We start from the raw sequence: 1,928 nt of genomic DNA, 5'->3' as shown, positions 1-1,928 counted from the left end.
GGTGGGTGGGTGGATGGAAGGATGAATGGATGGATGGATCGATGGGTCGGTGGGCGGGTGGGTGGATGGATGGATGGATGTATGGATGGATGTGTGAACGGACGGAATGACGGACAGACGGACAGACCCACAGACATATGGCTGGACAGATGGATGGATGGATGGATGGATAAATCTGTTTCCTTATCTCTCTTTACAGAAGCCCAGCACAGGAAAAGGACTTAAACATTCTCACTGCCAAAGCTGACTATCCAAATAGTGCAGACAACAATATTGAAAACTCAAAGAATGACAATAAAACGAAAGAAAATTGTCAGACATTCCAAAAAGAGTTGGAAAAGATCAGAGAACTTAACGCAGACAAAGATTTCACCTTGACCCCTCCTGCTGCGAACCAATCAGGTGGATTCAACAGCCCTAGTGTCCTTGAACCTTTGTCGGACCTCTTTACGCAAATCGTCGGTGGGACAGGTCACCAAAGAGTCGACCTTGAGGCGTTCCAGTCCTTTGTTCAGTAAGTTTTTTTTTCTTTCAAACATAAAACTATAATGGCACTTTTGAACCAGCGACTGTGGTCTTATGATAAACGTCTTTCCGTTAGATGCAAGGGACGTGAGTTCAATTCCCAAGTGGGTAAGATAGTTTGCCTAGTATGCTTGTCTTTGTTCTGGTTCTGTTATAAGCTAGAGTCGAAGTAGCCTCTTGCATTTGTTGACTAAATTGTTTTGATTTGAGCATAATAAGGCATTTACAGTCATTCAGTTAAATGCTATTTCGAAGAAGGAGCACTCTGCACAGTGGCCGTAGACACAAATGTTTGGAGGAGCAAAGAAGAAGAGGGGAAACGAATACTGGTGAAAAGGAAACAATGGAGAATTAGAGAGGAGAAAAGAATAAAACTGGAGTTTCCCAGAAACAAAATGAAACGAAGTAATGTTATGACTTCGATTACTGGCTCCGTCACATCATTTTGTATACCATGTACTACAGCTGGGCGAAGAGTCGATTCCTGAACCGGTTCCCACCATGAATACTACGGAAAATCCGTCTCCTTTTCACGTAAACTAACGGTTGCCATTAACTTTTGTCATTAAAATCAAGTTGATGCCTTGTAGTGTTCCGAAATCAAGGTTATCCCAAATCCTGAAAATGGTCGGAGCCAACCAGGTAACCACCGGGGAAAAAAATCACCATATTATAATGTAAGTAATTGGGTTCGGAGTCGATTCCTACGATTCCTAGCTTTCAATAATCGGGAACCTCGCCGCCCAGCACAACCATGTACGGTACTTTGCCTACATTACTGATTGTTCTGCTTTGCTTTCCAAATGAATCTTTCAGGAAGAGCGGTTTGTCTCAAAAAGGTGTGGACTCTTCAGCCGCGAAGGAGATCTACAGTCGGTTGAGTCAGCTTTACAGTAACTCGAACCTTAACAACAACAAAGGTAAGAGATACTCTCTGACCAAAGAGGTTATATAACATAATACCAGAGCTCACAGCAGTGACGTCACACGTGCCAGATAATATATGAGGGCCTTCCACATTCGACAGCACAAAGTCTGCTTCGACTATCAAGCCATCTAGGAAATAGTAATTCACAAGAGCGTGACAAACATACAAAAGAAGTAGAGGAAAAATGACGATAGTAAGAAGGAGAAAAGAAAAAGCAGCAGAACCCCTTTTGTCTTTCTGGCACAGTATGAGCATGACATTGATAAATCAGCCCATTTACATGTCTACTGTGCATAAGAACATGTCAATATCTCCCCTTTGGGAATGGTCTAAAGACAACTTCCTTCAGTAGCACTGCTCTAGTGGGAGGGGGTAGGGGGGATAGAGAATCTTAGTCTCAGATGGGACAGGGTCTCCTTCTGGTTGTTGTTGTTGTTGTTGTTGTTGTTGTTGTTGTTGTTGTTGTTGTTGTTGT

The 1,928-nt window shown here is 42.8% G+C and overlaps 1 protein-coding gene across 1 annotated transcript in view; it reads left to right on the top strand.

Moving 5' to 3' along the window:
* Positions 1-1,928, top strand: part of LOC101845388 (tubulin polyglutamylase TTLL11) — an 18,234-nt gene that overhangs the window by 13,106 nt on the left and 3,200 nt on the right. Inside the window, exons 8-9 of the mRNA XM_035968396.1 lie at positions 318-514; positions 1,342-1,445. Coding sequence (XP_035824289.1) covers positions 318-514; positions 1,342-1,445 — 301 coding nt within the window. The remainder of the gene's footprint in view (positions 1-317; positions 515-1,341; positions 1,446-1,928) is intronic.

Source organism: Aplysia californica, unplaced genomic scaffold (assembly GCF_000002075.1).
Source record: "Aplysia californica isolate F4 #8 unplaced genomic scaffold, AplCal3.0 scaffold00056, whole genome shotgun sequence".
Classification (NCBI taxonomy): domain Eukaryota; kingdom Metazoa; phylum Mollusca; class Gastropoda; order Aplysiida; family Aplysiidae; genus Aplysia; species Aplysia californica.
The sequence above is the reverse complement of the archived record's forward strand: the minus strand, read 5'-3'. Positions and strand labels throughout refer to the sequence as shown.